Here is a 20244-nt window from a genome sequence, read left to right on the forward strand (position 1 = left end):
TCTGTTATTGGGGCAGGAAGAATAAAGTGTTGTTACCCTGATTATGTGAATCAAGGCCAGTGGAACTGTTTTATGACAGAGGGACTCACCATCAACTAAGTAGCACTCACTAGACAAGGGACATGGGTGCCAAAACCCAGTGAATTGAGACAGTTCAGGGACAAGCATTTGTATCTGATGGTATGGGTACCTTTTGAGGGTCTGAAACAACCACAATCACTGTTAAATAGTAGTGCTAATTTTGATTTTGTTAAGAGTCTAGTTACAAGCTGCTGTGCTGAATTCACTTTGGGCCAATGGTGCACTAGCACTGGGGCTCTTCTATTACAAGCTAAAATCACTAAAGAGCTAAAATTACTAAAAGCTGAGATTACTGAATGCTGTATTAACTAGTGGGGGAGCCTGAAGATATATTGCTAAGTGGCTGGCAGAGCAGTGCAGTTTGTGGGATGGTTGGAGCAGCCAGCGGAGCGGAGCAGTTTGCGGGATGGTTGAAGCTGCCCACGGGATGGTGAGTGGAGTGAAGCGGGCAGAGCGGAGCAGTTCATGGGATGGCTGGAGTGGCTCACGGGATGGCTGGTGGAGTTGAGCAGCTTGTGGTGAAGGCTGCAGCAGAACCCCACGGAGAGGCAGGGCAGTTGGCCTTGGACCACGTAAGGTGCCCCTTAACACCCCGCATGCCCCTTTCTCCCCCCCCCATTTCCACCCAGCTTGTGGGGGGTAAAACTCTGCAGATAAACTTTTGAACTCTGGGGCTGCACCGACCAGGGACAGAGACTTTTGGGTTGTTGGACTTTTGGGTGATTTTTGGGTTGCTGGACTCAAGAGACTTTGGGGTGTTGGACTTTTGGGACTCTGGGGTGATCTTTTGGGTGGTTGGACTTAAGACCCTGACAGGAAAAGGATACTGCTAAACTTACTTAGGGGTGGGTCTTTTGCTCATGGTTTGTGTTATGAATCCTGTCTGTGGTGTTTCCCCAACATAATGCCGCATTGTTTCTCTCTGTTCATGTGAGAAGGACCAGGGAAGTGAGAGGGTAAAGGAATAAGCCCCCTAACAGTTGAGTAGCTCACTAAAGTGCTACACCCATCTCTCAGAGAAACCTCTTTTGTCCTTGATTAAGGTAGATCCATTTGAACTTGTTAGTGGAGCTGTTCCTGGTTTTGATTATTCAAATTTGATTCCTTCAGGGAATCAAAACATTTTTGTGCTGTTAGTATCAGCATAACACAGTATTTCTTCTGCTTTCTTTTCCAATCATTTATCGTGTAGGACACAAAGACGTCCTTGAGCCATCTCTTGCAAATAGTTGAATTTATTTTCCTTTGATGTTGATTCTTTGTTATTTTGCCAAGACACAAACCCAGCATTCTTTTCCTTAAGGATTTTTTTGATTTCATTGTCATTTTCATCAAACCAATCTTAGGGCCAACTTTCATTTTTACCTAGAGTTTCTTCTGGGGCTTGAAGAATGGCTAATTTGAATATATTCCATATGTCAAGTGCAATCTTGGGTGATGATGCAATGCTATCCATTTTTTCCTCTAAGTTTTCCCTCAGCTTTTCTTGGAGAAATGGCTTTGCTATGTTCAATTTTGGTTTAATCTGTTCAGCATTTTTTCACTGAGTGGCAACAGCATGTAAATTAAAAATGGCTCTAATCATCCTGTGGTCAGTCCAACAGTTTGCCCCTTGCATTGCTCTGGTGATCTTAATGTCTGTTTGCTGTATAGTCAGTCAGGTGCCAGTGCTTTCATCTTGCATGCACCAAAGAAGTTTTGTATTTGCTAGCTTGCCTGAAGGTTGGGTTGGTGACAACGAGCTCATGAGTAGCACACTTGCAGCATAGGAGGAGACCATTTTTCATTTTTCTGACTCCATTGGTCTTTACTACTACACCGCTCCAAGCCCTCTTTTCCAACTCTGGCATTAAAGCCTCCCAGAAGAATGAACTTGTCTTCACTGGGTATTGATTAGAATCGCTCTCTCTAGACAGGCTGGAAACTGGGATGAAGGGAGAGTGTGAAGCAACATTCACCTTCAAAAATCAAAACCTGGGACACCCTTCTATAACCATGAACACGGGCCAGTGCGTTGGGTGTTTACTCCACACCATGTGATGAAAGGGATAATGTGGGACTGACAGGCCAATCAACCAACCAGGTCATTCCTGGAGGGTGGGGTAGATGAGGCCCAATTAAAGATGAGTACCAGCTGGGTAAGGAGATGGGTGATTTGTATAAAGAAAGAAGCCTGAGCACATAGGGCTCTAGGGAGACAGAGTGAGAACTCTGCAGTTGCTTTCTAACTGCTGGAGAGCAAAGGAAGCAACTAGAGAGAAGCAGATGTACTGTAAACCCAGGGAAGAGATGAGGGAAAGGGTCTGAAGGAAGGCCAAGGTAGGAAGAAATCCAGGGAGACAGTGAAGTCTAAGAGAGCAGATTTTACCTGCTGATCACAGGGTTCCTGGACTAGAACTCAGAGTAGAAGGAAAGCATGGGTTTCCTTACCGACCACTGAGAAAGGTGATGCAGAAAGGGAGACAGACTGTAGAATTTGGAGCCAGGCCATCAGGGAAAAAGCCCTGAGCAGTGTTGGTCTGCATTAGAGTGGCAGACAACCTTACAGAACCTGGGGAAGCGGTGATGACCCAGCTGAGGTGCGAGCTCAGATAGGGGTGGAGAATTTAGTTTATTGGACTGTATTTACCCTGGATGGGGTAGGACTAAATGTTACTTGGGTGGAGGGCCAACTCATAAGAAGACTCAGACCACTGCAACTACTGGCAAGAGTCACTCAACAGGAGAGAGATGCTGCGCCAAACCCAGCCATAAGGAGATGCTCTAGCAGTGAGTCCACCCTTCTACAACCATGAACAACCCATATCTTGTTAGCGTTATCAGGATTACATTACTTGGAGTGTTTTTGAACATCCACCATGATTTTAAAACAACCCTTCCTTCCCCCCCCACCCCCGAAACCCTCCAAGATCCAAAGAAAGTCACCTATAATGGGTCTCTTGAGTTATGGCCTCTTAAAATTTATATATATATAATAATATTCAGTGGGATGCAAATGCATATAAGTAAGTTTAGAACAACTCACAGTTTATTAGTATTCTCTTGCATAATGTTGAATAAAAGGCATATATTAATACTGAATACAAAAATCTCAGTTACTTGGCTGGTGTGACATTCTATACCTTGGAGGGAGTGTCCTGAAACCCCTATATTCCTCACTTTTTATCTAATCATGATCTTACATATAAAGCTTGTTTGTAAGGTATCAGGGGAAAGGTTATGATCTGCTGAAAGTTATTTCTCTATCCATATATGTAGTGTTGTGTGTGTGTGTGTGTGTGTATGTGTGTATGTATGCGTGTGTATATAAAGTTATGAGAATTATGTGGTATGGTTGTCAGTAAAACATGTTGTAAATTGAGGCATCAGCCAGACATTAGCTTCCCATAGGCAACAGCAAAGAAGTAACCAACACCTGGGCGGGGTGTCAGTCAACCCATCAACAACCATTGTCCAGCAAGGGAACTACAATGCAATGACTCACCCGCATGAGGCCACACCAGGGGAATTGTTCAACCTTGCCTGGAAACTCAGCAATGCCCCCAGACATGCCTGGACTTGTTTTCCAAGCACATGGACTGAGGATAGAAAACAGACAGTGGACACATACTGGGTCCTTTCTCCTGCCCCCACCTATGATGCAAGCAACAAAGCTACTGAGAAGAAGACAAGATTCCAACAAAGGAGACAGGCCTAGGTTTCAAATTTGTGTATTATGAACTGCAATATCCAGTGGGGTGAGAAACTGCTTAATCTAGATATTGCTCAGTCTAATAGGGTTGAGAGTTTAGACGGGGTAGTTATATTTTCTTTTCTTTTGGTAACTAACTCTGACTTTTTGAATATTACTTAATCTACCTTTTATAGTCAATAAATATGTTTAATTGTTTATTTTTACCAGTGAGTTTGTATGAAGTGTGGGACAAATCTGCTCAGGGTACAAAGGCCAGCGTATATCCACTTTCCATTGTTGAAGTGGTGAACCAATTAATAAATTGGTATATTCCTGAGGTACAAGGCTGGGAACTGGGTATCTAGCAGGTAACTAAGAAAATGAGCGCCACTGTGCGTCCCAAGACTTAAAGTACTTATATATCACGGGCAAAATACTAACTAGAGCTGGCTGAAGTGTTTCTGTGCAAACTCTTTTTTTTTTTTTAAGTGGAGAATAAAAATAAAATGAACACCTGAAAAAAGTCATCTTTTGACCAAAAGTCAAAAACTTCCAGAAGAAAATGGAATTTTTCAATTCAGAAATGCTGCCACAGATCCTTATACCCCCGTTCTTCTTTTTGGGCCTGGGTATCCAGTGAAATTATGACTCCCATGATGCACTGCAGCAGCTCAGCATACAGGGAGACCATGGTGTATCATGGGAGATTTAGTCTGGCCAGGCAGCCCCATCCACAGAGGAGAATGAGTGCCTCATGCCCCCAGACTTCAGCTCATGTGAGGCACCACAATGACATTTCTGAATCGAAGTTTTTAGCTGAACAATTGGGGGTGGGGTTTTTTTTCCTGAAAAATTGAAATTTTCTGTAGAAGCCTTTGACAAAGGCAACTTTTTTCCAGCACAGCAAGACTTTGCTGAAGTAGCAGTAGCTCCATTTAAATGGAAAGAACTAATGTGCAGAGCTATGGGCTAAACAAAGATGGAGGGCATTGAGGCATACAGGCAAGGAGCGAGGGGCTTCTTGGATTCTGTACAGTACTCAGTACAGAGCTGCAGCAATTAGCAGATAACCATTCTGTTTTTAGCACACTCTCAGAGGTTAATCAGATTCCCCAGAAATGTATTACAGCAGTAAGAATTGCCACCTGGCAACCTGTTGGTCAGTCCTGCTCTATATCTTGCCCGGTCACTACTATTTGGGTCTTGTGTTGGATGAAACATTACTCCATCATTTCTGCCCACCAAGTGGAAATACAGGGAGGGTATTAACTTTTAAATTAATTTATTTGGGAGGGGGGTGTTTGGAAATAAGAGGCTTCCCTTCATGTGAAATGCTTGTAAACTGAGGGGTTGTAATAAGAATCAGTTCTTTGGCAGGGTGCGCAGATGTAAAATGTCTCTTCCCCATGAATTGCAACCATCGAGCAAAAGTCTGATTGCACTGGGCATGATTAAAATTAAATAAGGTGAACATGTCTCTTGTTCTTGGGGGCTTGGGAAAGAAAATAAAAACCCCTGTTACTCAAGCCAGGCCTCATGGCCAAAAGTAATTAGAATTATTGGCCATCTAACAACTGATGCTTTCATTCCCTCCGCAAACACTAAACAAAAGCAACAGTGTGGCAGAAACTTGGAGTCTCCCCAGATAGCTTCACTTTGGTTCAATGGAATAAACCTGGGCAGGCATTGCTGATGACTCCATTTATTAGGTGGTGCTGGGTGCCAAGCCTGTCCTATGCCATTTCTACCACTGGCGAGGCAGAGCTTGCTACTTCTAGCTGAGCAACAGTGGCAGCTTAAAAAAAAAAAAAAAGAGGGGGTGGGGAGGGAAGCATAGCACAGCTAAGCTTCAACTTGCTCAGATACCAGAGGAGCAGGTGGAGTGGAGAGAAAGGGAGGTGGAGGACAAGTTTAGCAAACAGTCTGAAGGTTATTATTAGCATCTTCTGTTGAGGTTTCCTCTGCAACAGCACATTCCAGTCATAGCAAGTGTTATTCCTCAGAAAACTGGACCCGTTGCTGAATGTACTGCCTCATTAGAGTATCTTCATTCCTCCTAGAGTATTCTCTGACTGACAGGATGTTCTCAGGGGACAGGACCTGTCGTCATGGGCTCCACTGGACATTGTTATCAGCAAGTGTCCCCTTTGTCCTTAATTTTGAACTTCTTATGCTCTACGTAATACATAGGTGCTGGAACTAGGGGTTCTGGCTTGTAGTGGTCTCCATCATATACAGGGTTGACAGTTGGGTTCAATGGCTCTCAGTACCCCCACTATATAGATTGTTCCAGCACCCCTGATGTAATGCTGTGGCCAGCTTCATTATAGAAGATAGGCCACCGCCTAGGGTGACCAAATGTCCCGATTTTATAGGGACAGTCCCAATATTTGGGGCTTTTTCTTATATAGGCTTCTATTATCCCCCACCTCCGTCCCGATTTTTCACACTTGTTATATGGTTACCCTAGATAAGCCTGAACTGAAATCCCAGATCAAATCCCTATAACCCATATCTGTACTTCAAAGCAGGCTCTTCTCCCTGTAATGGGCCCAGGGTAGACTCCAAATTTCAAAGCCTCCTTTGTAATGGATCCAGATCTGACCTTTCCCTAAACTTTACAGTGCGGGTATTCTCCTTCCTTAGGGTATGGCTACACTTACGGTTTGCAGCGCTAGTAGTTTGCAGCGCTGGTCATCCAGCTGTGTAGGAGCAGCGCTGGTGTGTGGCCACACTCAGAGCTACCAGCGCTGGTGTGTGGCCACATTTGGAGCATTTGCAGCGCTGTTGGGAGTGCTGCATTATGGGCAGCTATCCCAGCATTCAAGTGCACCAAAGTGCTTTTCAAAAGAGGGGGGTGGAGGGTGGTGTACTGTGACAGGGAGCGGGGAAGATAGAGAGTGGATTTTTGGAGCCAACACTGTGTGTTAGCTTCCTGGATTGGAAAAATCACAAAATGTTCATGAGCCCTTAGTCTTAACTCTAATTGCAAACAGCCTGCCTCCAACACGGACTCCCCCCTGTTTCACTCACTCCCTGTGGTGTACTGTGACAGGGAGCGGGGAAGAGAGAGATTGGAAAAATCACAAAATGTTTGCGAACCCTAACAGCCTGCATCCAACACTGTTTCCCCTGCCTCTCATTTGATCGTTCACAGCCAGGTACAGATAGCTCCTGTTTGCTGTGATCAGTGTTTGTTTTTATAGATAAGCAGTTCAAACGGAGCTCTCCGATCGGCTCCGTTCTGTTTCATTCACTCTGCCTGCCTGCCTCTCATTTGATTGTTTACAGCCAGGTACAGAACGGAGCTCCGATCGGAGCTCGTTCACAACAAAACAAAGAGAGGCTGCATAACAAAACAAAAGAGAGTAATTTATAAAAGCATTCTGGGATACACCTTATTCCCTGGAGGCCAATCACAGCGCTGGTGTGTGGCCACACTTGATGATCAGCGCTGCAGCACCAGCGCTGGAATCCTTATTCCCCATGCTGAGTGAGGTGTACGGCCAGCGCTGCAGCCAGGGAGTTGCAGCGCTGGAAGTGCCCTGCAGGTGTGGCCACTTACTAATTGCAGCGCTGGTGGAGGCTTTCCAGCGCTGCAAATCGCCAGTGTAGCCATAGCCTCATTCTCCCATCCTCGATCTGGAGTCAGCTCCTCTCTTATAGATTTGACTAATTAACGTTTCCTGCAAGGAGGACAAGAGGGGGCTAATGCATCTCTGAATTCAAATCCTTACTTAGGCCACACAAAATTAGAAGTGAGCTTGATGGTCTCATTCAGAGGCAAATTTTTGATGTGCTTAATGGATATCACATAATTTTACTCCTAGTCTGCATAAGCCAAAACAGTTGAGTAGCATTGGCAAGCTCTAATCAGAAGAGGTCCCAGACTAATAGCTTGGAGGTGCATAGACAGAACAGCAAGAAAAAAACCTAACGTAGCATCTGCCAGTACTATATAAACTGGCTTACTCAGCACGGTGAGGCCTTCACTTTCACAAGCATCACATTTCACTCATGCATACAAGTTTGGCAAGAAATCAACATATGCCCAAAATAACCTGTCCCTGGAAAGACAGGGAGGCTTACACACGAGTATACGCAAGCGGGATAGGAAATGGCCTTTAAAAACAAAACAAAAACACAATACAAACATGCAGTCTAAGGTAAAGCAGGTAATTTTCCCTGAAACCACACCAATGCAAAGATCCAGGAGTCAATCATTTCCTGCAATTCTAGTCCATGTGTTAACACCCAACTAGTTCCCCATTTTAAAAACATCCTGATTGAAAAAGGCCAATTAAAACAAATCCTGCCTCTCATCAGCAAAACAATATCTGTAGCAACTGAACCTTTAAAAGTAAAGTTGCCTTTCAAAGTGGGCTTGGTGTTTTTAAGTGGGCTGGAAGCCAAATTGATGGCTTGCAACATCCCCATTTGTGTTGAGTATTACTTTGTGCCATGAGAAGTTCCACTGGAATTACTGGGAGTATTTGAGAAGTAACATGGTACTCAACAAGAGAGAGTATTAGAATCTGGCCCAATATGAGCAGGATTAGGCCATAACTGTTACTATAGCAGAGGAAGCATTTACCAAAAAAAAATTGGCAAGAGCTTAAAAATAAAAAATATTTAGCATCTAGTAGATATTTTCCATCAGATTTGAACCATTTTAGAGCAGGCAAAACTTTGTAGTCTAAATTATGTATTTATCAGGGTCCGTCAAGAAGGAAAATGGTTAGATATAAACAGATGTGTCTAACTCTTAAAGTTTTGCAAGGTTTAGTTTGCTAAGCAATACAAAATAACAGCTGGATTCTGAAGTCAGGAACTTCCATGTATAGCAGAGAAAATGATGTTTCAACCTAACCACCTTGTTTATATCTCTTTAAACTTAGTGTGGTTATAGAATATACTTTGTATCTATTCAGTATGTCCAGGGATTTACCTTCCAACAGGACCACAAGAAAAATAAGTCTTATCAAAATATTCTTGAATATTGCCAAGAGCTCTTTGAAAATTTTGCAACCTCAAGGAGACATTACACACCCACAAAAGGTTAAAAGAACATTAAAATGTTGTGAAGTCAAGCACTCAAAAGTTAGGAAATGCCAGTATTAAGGAAGCCTGTATAACTGTAATTTTGCCCCCTTGGTCATATGCCTGATGATGATACAATTTTTAATTACATGAGTACATAACTGTTTTTTACATAGATTGCTGCATCAGTCAGTGCTCAGGATGGACTTGCTCTGGTGATGATTCAGGGGTGTTCAGTAAAGGAGGCTGTTGTCTGTAGCACCCCTGCTTCATTTGTTGCAGACATTGGAAGATGTATTCTCATGAATCAGTGAGGGGATTGCAAGGGAAGGGGAAAAAAGACTGTCTCTTGGTTAAGACAGTTGAATGCTGCCCTGGAAAACTGGATTCTGTTGCTGCAGAGGATCTGTACATGCAGTACAGTTTGTTGAAAGTTTTTCTGTCATAATCAAAATGTCTGGCAAAAACAGCTAGGTTTCAGCTAAGTTTGATGGGGGGGTGGGGAGGAATCATATAGAAATATTATTTCATTTTCAATTTAAGAAAAAAAGGTTTTGAACGAAGACATTTTGTGGAAAAGCAGAAATAGGACTTGATTTTTCAACTTCAATATGCAGCAAAAGAAGAAACATTATCCTGCAGGGCATGGAACAACATTAGACCCAGTCCAGGAAGAATATGCTGCTTGTTATAGGGCAACACTAGTGTCTCGCCCACTTGATGGAGGCGGGATGGGTAAAAGGTTTGAAGGACACATATAAAGCAGCGGTTCTCAAACGTCATTGCTCCGCAACCCACTTCTGACAACAAAAATTACTACACAATCCCAGGAGGGGAGACCGAAGCCAGAGCCCATCCAAGCCCCACCAAAGCCCAAGCCTCACCACCTTGGCCAGGGGGACAAAGCCAAAGCCCAAGGGTTTCAGCCCCCAGCAGGGGGGGCTGTCATCTGAGCCCTGCCACCCAGGGCTAAAGCCCTTGGGCATCGGCTTCAGCTCTGGACAGGGGGGCTCTGGCTTCAGCTTCTGCCCCAGCAAGTGTAATGTCCCCGTTGGTGACCCCATTAAAACATATCAAAACGGACACTGCAAGACAGCTGCCAAAAGAATCCAAAGCCAAGACCATCATTTTTTTGAGACATACCATACTACCAAATAATAATAGTAAATTATACATAGTATTAACAAATACATTAGAGTAGAATTTAGCCAGATTTTATTCTGGTGGACAATTGATCTAATCAGGTTTGATTCTGAATTAAATAAAGTAGGAAAAAACCCCTCACTGTCCTTTTCACTATGTCATCAGTTATATCCCAGATTTCATGGCAGGTTTAGTTTCAGGAGCTTAGATCATTACAAATATCTTACCTGCAAGTTATGCAGAGGGTAGACAGAAGAACAAGTGCAAAGAAGACAATTCCAGTTATTATTGCCAGCATCATTGTGTTTTCCTTTCCATCCTGCCTCACCACATCCATGACATTAGGTTCTGTGATGTTCTTGTATTCAAAGAGCATCGCAAAGCCCCTCCCACGATCCGTGGTTGTGATCAGCTCCATAATAACCTCCACCATCTCCAGAGATGAACTGAAGACCATGGTCTTGTTTAAAGGCAAGTTTGTCCCACAGAAGCGAGAGGAAAATGTGATGAGGTCAGAAACATACAAGACATCATGGGGACACACATCCGCTGAAGACTGCTGGGTGGTGGAGCTTTCTCTTGGTAAGGCTGTTGTGGAGAGAGTCTGACTCTCTCCCATGTCCTCATCTCGCCTTCTAGCAGTGAGGTGAGCAAGCAGGACTTTCCCTTTCAAATCTCTGTTCATCTCTAGGCCACTGATATTTTGCTGCTGTGTAGTGGTATTGCCAGCCACAGTGAATGGCAGTCCATCTGGCTGAGCCTTAACTATTTCTTTGGGTTCTTCCATCTGTCTGAACTGTTTTTCTTCAGATGTTTGTTTGTATTCTTCTTTTTTGGAGGTAGTTACTGGGAATCCATCGTAGCGGCCAGCAAGACCCTTTGACTGAGCTCCTGGGCTGCTATGTTTCTGGGTCGCCTTTGACATCCCAGCCAGAACAGAGGATTTTGTAGTAGCAAGAGTGATGGGAAGGTCAGAGTTTTCTTCAATAGGAAACATCTCCTTATTTTTTCTTTTAGAAGAAGAAAAAAAGCCATCCCAAGGGTCTGGAGTTTCATTTGAGCTTTCAAATACATCAAAGTCAAGAATTTCCAGGATAAGATGGGTTCTAACAGGAATGAAAAACTGCCAAACACAGTGTGTCCCTGGATAGTAGTTATTTGGAAAGCCTGGTGATAAAATAAGACCTCTTTCCATGGATTCCAAATCTGCACCACAGGAATAATATACCTGGAGGGAAACAGACAGACAAATAAAAAGCAAATTAAAATTAAAAATCACCTTTTTTATAATGGATATATATTAGTGCTATAAACTAAAGAAAGCGTATTCAGCGGTCTAGGCCTTTTACATCTACTATCTTAAAATTATCCATCTTCAGTTGGTTGACATAGAACATCCCTTAGGAAATGAAAATTCATAAAGCTTTTAAAAAGCCAATCTTCTACATTCACCATTTGGAGCATTAATATTTAAAACAGATAATCACTTTTTGGATGTGTATGTTGCAAGCCCAGTCTCCCTTTCATTACGTGACACAAGTCTCAGATGGCAAAAGCTTTCATAGCAACAGTGCTTGTGATTGAGGGAAGGTGAAGAGACTTCTCTCTCTCAGAACTTTCATGCAAGATTCCTCCATAGACATGGGAAAGTAAAGCTCACCTCTGCCTTGGGCAATATTCTTTAAAGGAAGAAAGTCCATAAATAATTAGATCACCAGCCCCTGTCTAGGAGCCATGTGTTTACCAGTGTTAGTTGGAGAAAAGGGAATTTTTTTTATTTAAAATGATTAGTCATCTTGGTCTGTTATCTGTTAAAACACAAAAGAAGCTTGGCAGAACAACAGACAAGTCTGTATATAGCCACGAGGTCAAAACAGTCCAGATTTTTATTCTCTTTCTCCCTCCCTTGGTTCATTAAAATTAAAAAAAGAATTCCTTTGAAACTCAAAGAATTATTAAATGTCCTCAAACAGTGGTCAGATTTGCTCTCCTTTGCAGATTTCCAGGACATGAATAAGTGATTTTCTGCAGATGCTTTCCATTTTTTTGGCAGAGGGGAATAGGAGTGGCAGGTGGGGACAAGAGAGAGAGACTATTTTATAATGGAATTAAAATACTCCATGGCCAGATTTAAATATCGGTCAAAAACTGTTATCCTAGGTCTAATGAAATAAGCAACAGGCCATTTTGGTGTTTTGGGGGCATGAGTTAGGTTAAAGCATGAAGTCTCAAGTACCGGTAATTAGTTTATCTATGGAAATTAAATTCTTCACATCTCCATGTTATCAGGAGACTAATTCACTGTCAAACACTGTGTTTCATACTCAAGTGGTAAAGAAACTACAATTCCTGCATACACATGCAGGCCTTGTCTTCACTTGAGAGGTGCATTCTTAACCTAAGTTAGCTAACGAGGTAAAAGCCTACTGAGGACAGGGCAGTTCACATGCAGGTTATCAGGTACAGTTAGAAACTACGGGAAAGCCGAGTAGAGTTAAAGCCTACGCTCTGATAGTCTCTAATTCAGTGGTGGGTAACCTGTGGCCCATCAGGGTAATCTGATTGCCAGCCGTGAGACATTTTGCTGATGCTGACCATCTGCAGGCACTGCTCCCCACAGATCACAGTGGCCATGGTTCATCGTTCCTGGCCAATGGGAGCTGTGGGAAATGGAAGCCAGCATATCAAAATGTGTTGCGGCCCAGACTCAGATTATCCTGATGGGCCGCAGGTTTTCCACCACTGCTCTAATTTTACCTGATAACCTGTTTGAGAGCTACAAACTGCATTGTCTTCACTATGAGTTTAACTCAAATTAGCTAATTCAAGTTAAGAACACACCTTTTTACCTAGTGAAGACAAGGCAACAGAGTGTATAATATGGTTTCCTTGGTTGGGGAATGGAAGAGGGCTTCTATGTTCTACATTAGAAGGAAGTCATATTCATGCAGATTTACCTCTTCAGGCCTGGTCTTTTGTTCAAACTTTTATTACTGTAAAGTTGTTTACATGGGAAAAGTCATGTGTTGATTCGGAAAAAAAATCATTCTTCTTACATCCCAATCACTAGAGTATTCTACAAGTGTCACCTGAGTTGGATATTCTTTAGTAGAGCCCTGACATGAATTTATCTTTTATTTAAATGTATATGAAACTTGTATGAAAATTGCTAGAGGCAAATAGTATTTACCTGGGATGTGATGGGCGGTAAGAGCACTGGCCTAAGTCTACTCAAGCTCACAGTGACTGGAAATTGCTGTGTGTCTATGTGAAATGAGCTAATGGTCTCCGTCCAGGTTCTGCTGAACAACTTGGTCATCACCAGAACCACCACTACCAGATGGCCTGGTTCACAGGTGTCTTCTGACCCCAAAAAAGTGGCAGGGGGAGCCCTGCACACTATTACTTATGCTATAACAGTTCAACAGATCCAGGACTTTCCGTCCAGTACAGTCCATCCAGCACTTTTGAGAAGTTCATCCCTTTTTCTGTCCTTAGTTTTGGCTTGCATGTGCCATTCTGGGTGGATTATGTATCTCCTTAGTAGAAACCCCCATCAGTGAAATCTCAGATTCAAAAGCAGACGTCCAAACAGATTCCTTTTGATCCCCAGAACCACCAGAGGATTGCCAGTTGGCTCCAATTTCTAGCTGGAAGACTGCTGAATGCCAGCAGGTAAAATGCTTCTCTCAAAGAGAGCAAGGGTGGGTGAATTGTATACTGCAAATTGCAAAATTAGGCTAGAACAGTGACCTCAATGGTGGAATCATTTATTTACTATAGCTTGAGAATTTGGATTCAAAACTTTATCCCAGAGGAAGGTCAACAAGAGGCAGAATATGCAAGACAGAGCTGAGAAAAAAAAGATTCCTGAAGAAGAGACAGGACTGATGAATTTATAATCCACAATTGAATGATTGACAAATGATCCAGTGAATTTGAGTCATCTGTTACAAAGGCTGAATATCATCTATTAAGATGTTCACCACATTTACCAATGTATAGAGTCATAGACTTGCAGAAACATGCATTTAGGCAGAGAATTTGTTTGACACATTTTATTTTTAATCTTTCCAAATTATAGGAATTTTTTTAAAGTGGTAAAATATGCCAACATCACTCAGATAAATCATGGGGGAGGCTAATCTTTTGCATCTCATATGAAGATTTTAACAGATGGTCAGAGATTGGACAGGGGCCTCTCACATCAGTCTTCTGAGTTCTCATGAAGAATCTTATGCAGGAGTGCTATTGCAACAATGTGCCATCAAAAGATACCTTAACACAATGAGAATGGAAAGGTCACAATTGGGAGTGCTTATCCCCACCAGCACATGAAACTGAATGACCTGCTCAGACAGATGAAGGTTCCAAGGGATGAGATGAAGAGAAGAGAAGGCATCAGGGGTCAGTGAATGGTTTGATGGTTTCTAGGCTCCAGTTACTGGAGATCCTGTAAATAGAGATATGAAAGGAGGAGAGAGAAAAGGAGAAGTTGAAGATACCCTATACCATAGTAGAGGTGTAGAGCATCACTGAACACAATCATAGAGAAGGCTACCAGAGTGTCCTGGGTTGTTCACTGCTTGTAAGTTTGCCTAGGACTCTCTCAGTGTTTTTTAAAACTCCACTGAATGGCCAATTCCCAGTTCACTGCGGTCAGGTATTACCCTGCTTATCTCCCAAACTCAGACAGCTATCCCACACAGCTGATGAAAGTATAAATGTGGGCTGGAGAGGCTAATTAACCCATCTGGGTGCACCTGGAGGGTCTGCCACGCCTAATTAATGATGAAACTCAGCTGGGCAGGGTCTTCATGGTGCTATAAGCAGAGGAAGTTTAGTGTAAAAGGGGCTTTCCTGGTAGTAGCAAGTGAAGAGCCCTGTAGGGAACAAAGAAGTTCCTTGAAGGGTGAGGTGAAAGCCCAAGGAAAGGCTAGGTAGGAAAGTGGCAGCAAGGAGTCTGGTGAAGAGAACCCTGATGGCCTTTCCTGGAGTCCTTGGACCAGAACTTAATGCAGAGGGCAGGCCTCAGTTCTCCTACCTGCCACCCAGAGAAGGTGGTGTGAAACCCTTGACATAAGGGGGTAAAGATTTTTGACAGCCCTCAAGGAGTGTACAGACCACTGGGCCTATAATTGAGGGCAGCAGACCAGATGGAGGGATCTGATGTTTCTGTTGGACTTTCTGTTCCTCTGGAAGGGGTGGCACTGAACATGTCCTGGGCAAAGGGCTGAGTCATGAGAAAAGAGACATAGCACTGCAGGGCTGGAACAGCTGTTGGTAGAGGGTGCTAAAAAAGGAGAACCTAGTATGCCACACCCAGCTGTGAGGAGGCAATCCAGTGCTGAGTGCAGTCTTCTACAAATGATATTATCAGGACTCAAAAAGGAGTTTTGTTCCATGTTTTTTGGGTAGAAGTATGGTGGTTGTGATGGCAGTGTCCTAAGACTCCATGATGATGTATTTCCCTATTCCACTTTATAGAGACCACTTGGAAGCAGAAATCAATTCCTTTTACCAAAAAAAAAGGTAAGCTATTAGCTCATTTCTAGCAAGAACCATGTTTGAGCACAATTAAAAAGAAAGGTGCCAACGTGTTTTCCTTATCTACATTAGACACGGGGGGCTGCTGTCTGCAGCAGCCTAGCTGCACAGTTGTCCCAGCATTGCAGGCAGGATCCAAAAATATTTATTTTAAAGAGGGGGGGAGGAAGAGACAAGAGAGTCCCCCTCATCCTGTCATCTTGAGGTTTGTGTAACTCCTCACATTCAGAATTTCAGATTCACCAGCTTGGGACCTATCCAATGTAGTTTGTTTTCTTTTATATTTACTCACCCAGGAAATATCAGCTCCCTTGGAAAAGCACCAAGAATCAGAATGAAATTCCCCATAGAGAAAACAAGACACAATCTACTACAGTTTTAAACAAACACATATGAGGCAATCCAAGCTGTTGATAATGATAATCAAAAACCTGGAAGTCCCAAAAAACTATTTTTTCCTCTAGGCCATAGAAGTGCTACCATGTACACTGTAGCTTTACAGCAAAGGTCTCACCTTTCTGTTGTTTGTTCCCAGTTTCAGACTGAGCAAACAGACTGAAAGTCACTCTCAGTTATGGCCCTGAACAGGCTAAATAAATGAAACCCCTTCTCAAACCTCCACCCATCTAAATTTCATAGGGGGAGGAATATAGCTCTAACACTGATCACTCCCTCTAATATTTCATAATGGTGTGTTATTACCTCCCCTTCAAGGCAATGATTTTCATTGCTTTGCTTTGAACAGCATATAAAGAAGACTTAACATTAGGAGTAGGACGGGGCAAAGAGAAGATACACATGCACAGACTGAGGTACACAATATTCTTAAGGTCCAACTCAGAAATTCAGCTATTACCCTGTGTTGTCCTATCCTTTTCTGGAGGAGGCATCACTTCTTTGAAATTTTGGTAATTTTTCCACAGTGAAGGTAGGGAATATTGCATGTGTTTTTTCCCGTTTGTTTTTAAAAGTGCCTCTTCCAGGAACAGCACCGTGATCCTATCTCAATATGATACCATTTGAGAGATCTATTGGAGCCTTACTCATACTGCAGCTAGCTCAAGATATGCCATAGGAGGGTGCAATTAAGATCTACTGCTGTCAGAAAAACCTATCTTGGGGGCCAAGGTTTTTATGCTTTGATGCCTAACTTTAGGTAGCTCACTTGAGGTATGGGAACCTCCAGCTCCCATGTAAGTCACTAGAAGCTGCCAATGCTCAGCACACTGTCTTAAACATGTCCCCCTTCCCCTCACCCCACAATTTTCTTTAAATGTCCAATTTTAAAATCACAAGTTTGAAAGTGTTGGCAGGACTTAAGACCAGCTCCCTTTCCTTTCATTCTCCCTCAGGGACCTCTTTACAAATCTCAAGTCTACCAATAAATTCTGGGATGACCCAAACCGTGCAGAGCAAGGTGCAGTGTCCTGGTTAGAGATCCCTCCCTCTTGGAGCAGAGGAAGTTCATTCTGAATGAAGGATCTCTGGAACTCACCGGGCTATTAGAGCAAAACCAACCAACTGGAATGAAATGAGGTGTGGCCTGAACCTTCAGCCAAAACTGGAAGCAAACACACAACTTTGACATTTACCAAAAAAAATTTTTTTTTGTTCATTGTTTGCAGAGGTCTTTCTTGCTGACTTGGCATTAGCTGCAACACTCCCAAAAGTATAGTATGGTTCCCAGCTCAAACCCAACGTCCTTTTCTCATAGGGATTTCTAGGCTGAAGAAGTCTGAGCTTTAGGATGCTTCTCAGAATATAATCTTCCAAGGATTGTCCATCCCAGGCATGAAAGACATTTAAAAACCGACTAAGAGCTCTATAGGACATTCATTTCACTAACTGACTGATCCAGAGACCATGGAATTCAATGGGAGTCTTTCAAACTAGAGCACAAAGTCAATGGGAGGATTCATATCTAGTGCTTTGCCAATTTTTTTTTAAAGTGTGTGTATTTGTTTTCAGAAGTTTCAGCTCATCATTCACACATCTATTTTTCACGTCTCCATTCTAATATCTAAAGTTGTTTTTATGTTGGTGACTCAGTTCTTTGTGATGTTGCATCACCAACTGAAGACTCCAGTTGAACTTTCATTGTTGCCCTTGATGTTGTCTCTTCCAAACCCCAGACTGTCAGCATTAGCAGAAGATACTACTGTATTACATAATAGGATGAGAACTTTTGCAGTCCCTTTCCAGAGTAGGGTTAGACATTAAGTGAAAGAGTACAGTGCTAAAACTACTTAGTGGGAAGAAAGCATTTTACAGTTTTACAGCTGGAAATACAGGGCACATAAAGACTGTGCCACACCAAGACCAAAACACAAAGTCTCTAGCATGTCTTGCCTTATCTTCCTACCAGGTTGGTCTTCTATGTCTTTAAACCCCAATCTAGTGACCTACACCTACACCAAGAAGTTAGTGTAGAAACACAGCTGGAGAGTCTCAGACCATGTCTACACAGAAAATTAGGTTGGCATAACTACGTTTCTCAGAGGTATGAAAAATCCACACTCTTGCGTGACATAGTTAAGACAACGTAAGTACCTGCGTATACCGTGCTAAGTCGATGGAAGAATTCTTCCTTTGACCTACCTACCACTTTTCAGAGAGGGGGATTACCTATGCCAATGAGAGGTGTTTACATTGCAGTGGCTTGAAGTTTTAAGTGTGGACAAGCTCCCTCTATGCACAAGTTCAAATGTCTTTCAGAAAGGAAGGAGGATTGAGAATTGACCTATGTGGATCCTCTCTAATTACCAAATCAAATTGCCTATATATATAATCCAAACTTTGATCAGTAAAAGCTTAGTTCCACACAGAGTTCAAAAATAAGTGTATTCCTCTGATCTATGTGGAGATATTTAAAAAAAAATTTAACTGTAAGTTATTCTTAAGCATGTGAAAAGAGTACTAAGTAAAAATGTTGCAGTGAGACCTAGGAAGGAAACTCCTTTTGTTTTTATGACACTCTGCTAGCTGGTTAACAGCAGCAAAAAGTGCCAGGTTCAATATATCAAAGGCAGTGTTTCCCAAACTTGGGACGCCGCTTGTGTAGGGAAAGCCCGGTTTGTTTACCTGCCCCATCCGCAGGTCCGGCCAATTGCGGCTCCCACTGGCCACGGTTCACTGCTCCAGGCCAATGGGAGCTGCTTGAAGCGGTGCAGGCCGAGGGACATACTGGCTGTCACTTCCAGCAGCCCCCATTGGCCTGGAGCAGCGAGCTGTGGCCACTGGGAGCCACGATTGGACAGACCTGCAGACGCGGCAGGTAAACAAACCGGCCCGGCCCACCAGGGGCTTTCCCTACACAAGCGGCGTCCCAAGTTTGGGAAACACTGATCTAAGGTCTTTCTTGATAAATAACTAAGCCAGCTCAAGCCCCCACCCAGAAATCTGGGAAAACTAAACACCCTCCTGGGTGCCCTTAACAGGTAGAACTTCCCCACTGGCAAGTATTTAGGGTTTGTGTAGAGTCAAACAAACAAAATCTTTATTGGGGAAAGGGAACAGTCATAAAATTGGGAAAACACAACAAAATATATATGCAAATAAAGAGTAAAACCCACTCCCTTTCCCACTAACTTTGACAATTGTTCATTTAACTGCCTTCCCACCTGCTCATGACAATGTCCCACAGGTACCATCTCACCCATCTACCAAATCCCACTCATGGTTTGGATCAGTGCGTCACAATAACCCATGTGTCTCTTTGTAGGCCTCTCTCCAGTACCAAGGGAGCAGCCTGCTAGTCTCACGCAGAAGTGCCATCACCTAGTTTAGTGATTCAGCTTTATATAAGGTGCTGGATGAGCAGAGCCTTGCCAGAATCCACTCAGCTCCGCTGCTGTGCTCTGTTGTCCCTCACTGTGGAGTCCCCACCGGAGAGGAGCCAAGAGCACCTGAGACTTTTGAGCAGAATCCTGGATGCCTGGGAATGAGCTCTTTCCTCTCTTTAGGAGCCCACTACCCCCTGCAAAATCCATGTTCACGTATTATTATGGCCACTAACCAGTGTCACTAGGAGAATTGTGACTAGCTGGCCTATGCCAGTGAAGCTCTATTCAGCAGCACTTGTCATAGAGGAAGTGGAGAGCTTTTTCCCCTTTGGAGCATCGAGCCATGGGCCTTACATTTATTATTTTTAAAAAGGTGACTGCTCATGGGTGTAGGACATTTGATGTTAGCTGTATTATAGGCAAAGGTAATACAGACTAGATCCTAAAAAAGTAGTGACCCATGTTACCACCACTGTGTATGACACTACGGTGCCCTCAGTGCTTTACAGATAGGCATGAAGATAACAAGGGCCCTGTCCCTAACAACTTATAATCTCACATTGCATTCAAACTCCGCGTCACATGTGGGAAGCGTCGGATAGTCCATTTCTGAGACAGGGAGGTGTTAAATGTAGACACCTTTATAGGTTGGATAAGACAGTGGTTCTCAGCCAAGGGTCTGGGGCCGCCTGAGGGGCCACAAGCAGGTTTCAGGGGAGTCCACTAAGCAGGGCCAATGTTAGACTTGCTGGAGCCCGGGGCAGAAAGCCAAAGTGCCGCTGTGCAGGGCTGACTCCTGGGGCCCTGAGCCCTGCCACCGGAGTCTGAAGCCGCAGCCTGAGCAACTTAGTTTTGAGGGGCCCCCGGTGGTGTGGGGCCAGGGCAGTTGCCCCGCTGGCTACCCTCTAATGCTGGCCCTGGCTTTTATATGCAGAAAAACAGTTGTTGTGGCAGTAGTGGGCTGTGGAGTTTTTATAG

The 20244-nt window shown here is 43.4% G+C and overlaps 1 protein-coding gene across 2 annotated transcripts in view; it reads right to left on the reverse strand.

Annotated features, from left to right (window-relative positions):
• The window catches only part of LOC120385907, a 45339-nt gene that overhangs the window by 10395 nt on the left and 14700 nt on the right, over positions 1-20244 (reverse strand). For both annotated transcript variants that reach the window (XM_039504464.1, XM_039504465.1), the window contains exon 2: positions 10165-11165. In XM_039504464.1, the coding sequence (XP_039360398.1) occupies positions 10165-11165 (1001 nt within the window). The remainder of the gene's footprint in view (positions 1-10164; positions 11166-20244) is intronic.

Source organism: Mauremys reevesii, linkage group 18, assembly GCF_016161935.1.
Source record: "Mauremys reevesii isolate NIE-2019 linkage group 18, ASM1616193v1, whole genome shotgun sequence".
Taxonomy (NCBI): domain Eukaryota; kingdom Metazoa; phylum Chordata; order Testudines; family Geoemydidae; genus Mauremys; species Mauremys reevesii.